The sequence below is a fragment of the Galeopterus variegatus genome, unplaced genomic scaffold (genome assembly GCF_000696425.1).
Source record: "Galeopterus variegatus unplaced genomic scaffold, G_variegatus-3.0.2 Scaffold8384, whole genome shotgun sequence".
Taxonomy (NCBI): Eukaryota; Metazoa; Chordata; class Mammalia; order Dermoptera; family Cynocephalidae; genus Galeopterus; species Galeopterus variegatus.
In genome coordinates, this window is record NW_007734495.1 from 54,261 (window position 1) to 55,361 (window position 1,101).

General features: G+C 40.7%; 1 protein-coding gene across 1 annotated transcript in view; it reads left to right on the forward strand.

Moving 5' to 3' along the window:
* Positions 1–718, forward strand: part of LAPTM5 (lysosomal protein transmembrane 5) — a 27,133-nt gene extending 26,415 nt beyond the window's left edge. The window contains exon 8 of the mRNA XM_008592828.1: positions 235–718. Coding sequence (XP_008591050.1) covers positions 235–324 — 90 coding nt within the window. The 3' untranslated portion in view covers positions 325–718. The remainder of the gene's footprint in view (positions 1–234) is intronic.
* Positions 719–1,101: the final 383 nt, after the last annotated feature.

Here is a 1,101-nt window from a genome sequence, read left to right on the forward strand (position 1 = left end):
ATCAAAACAACAGGAATTTGATGCCAACCAGGCAAAGGCAAATACATTTACTGCAGGAACATAAACTGCCCCTGTCTCATGCAGGCAATGTCTAGCACATAGCAAGTACCCAATACACACTAGTAATTATTATCATCACTGTTTTGTCAGAGGTGGGGGTTCAAGTTCCTTGAACTCAGGTTGGAATCGCGGATTCTTGACAACACTCAACATTCATCTCTCTGTCTCTCCCAGGTCATCCTGCCATCCTATGAGGAAGCCCTGTCTCTGCCATCCAAAGCTCCAGAGGGGGGCCCAGCACCACCCCCATACTCAGAGGTGTGACCCTTGCCAGTCCCCAGCCCTAGAGCTGGGAGGGGCGGAGCTGCCTTGTAGTCCGCTTCTTTGCTTTGGTGGCCCTTTGGCCTGGGTGGACCTCCCCAGCTGACTTCAGGACAATCTGCCTGTGTCCCCCTCACTGGTCTGCTCCTCTTGTAGGGCCTGTGAGATGCTCACAATTGGGTCAAGCCTTTAGGCTGAATGACTTCTTGGGTCTCTCGAAAATTCAGTCCAACAATGCTCAAATTATTCTGATCAGCTCCAACACTTGTTTAGATGATTGGTCATTCTAAATTTGGTGAGTTTGGTCAAACAACTATTGATATGATCAGTTTCACCAAGCAACTGACAAACCAGAAACATACTTGTCAGTTCAGTAAAATAATTTGGTTAAACAACATTGTATATTGCATTAATTTGTAAGTAGTTGTCAGTTCACACAGCAATTTAATCAAATAATCAAGTGTATATATATATATATATATATACAAATATAAATATCAACTTCATCAAGTAGTTTGCTTAAACAATTATCAGTTCAGCCAACCATTAGTCATTTAGAATAGTGATAAACAGAATAAATATAATAGTGATAAAATTCAATAAGAAAAAATCAAGTTAATTCCCAAACCATTCAATTCAAACTAACTTAACAACTAGCTGCCCACTCCAGTCAATTTAGTAACTCTGAGTGACTGGATAATTGTTAATTCATATAAAATTCAGTCAAACAGTGGCCAAACTATCCATCCAACAGCTAGTGCCAGGAAATAACAGTTATTT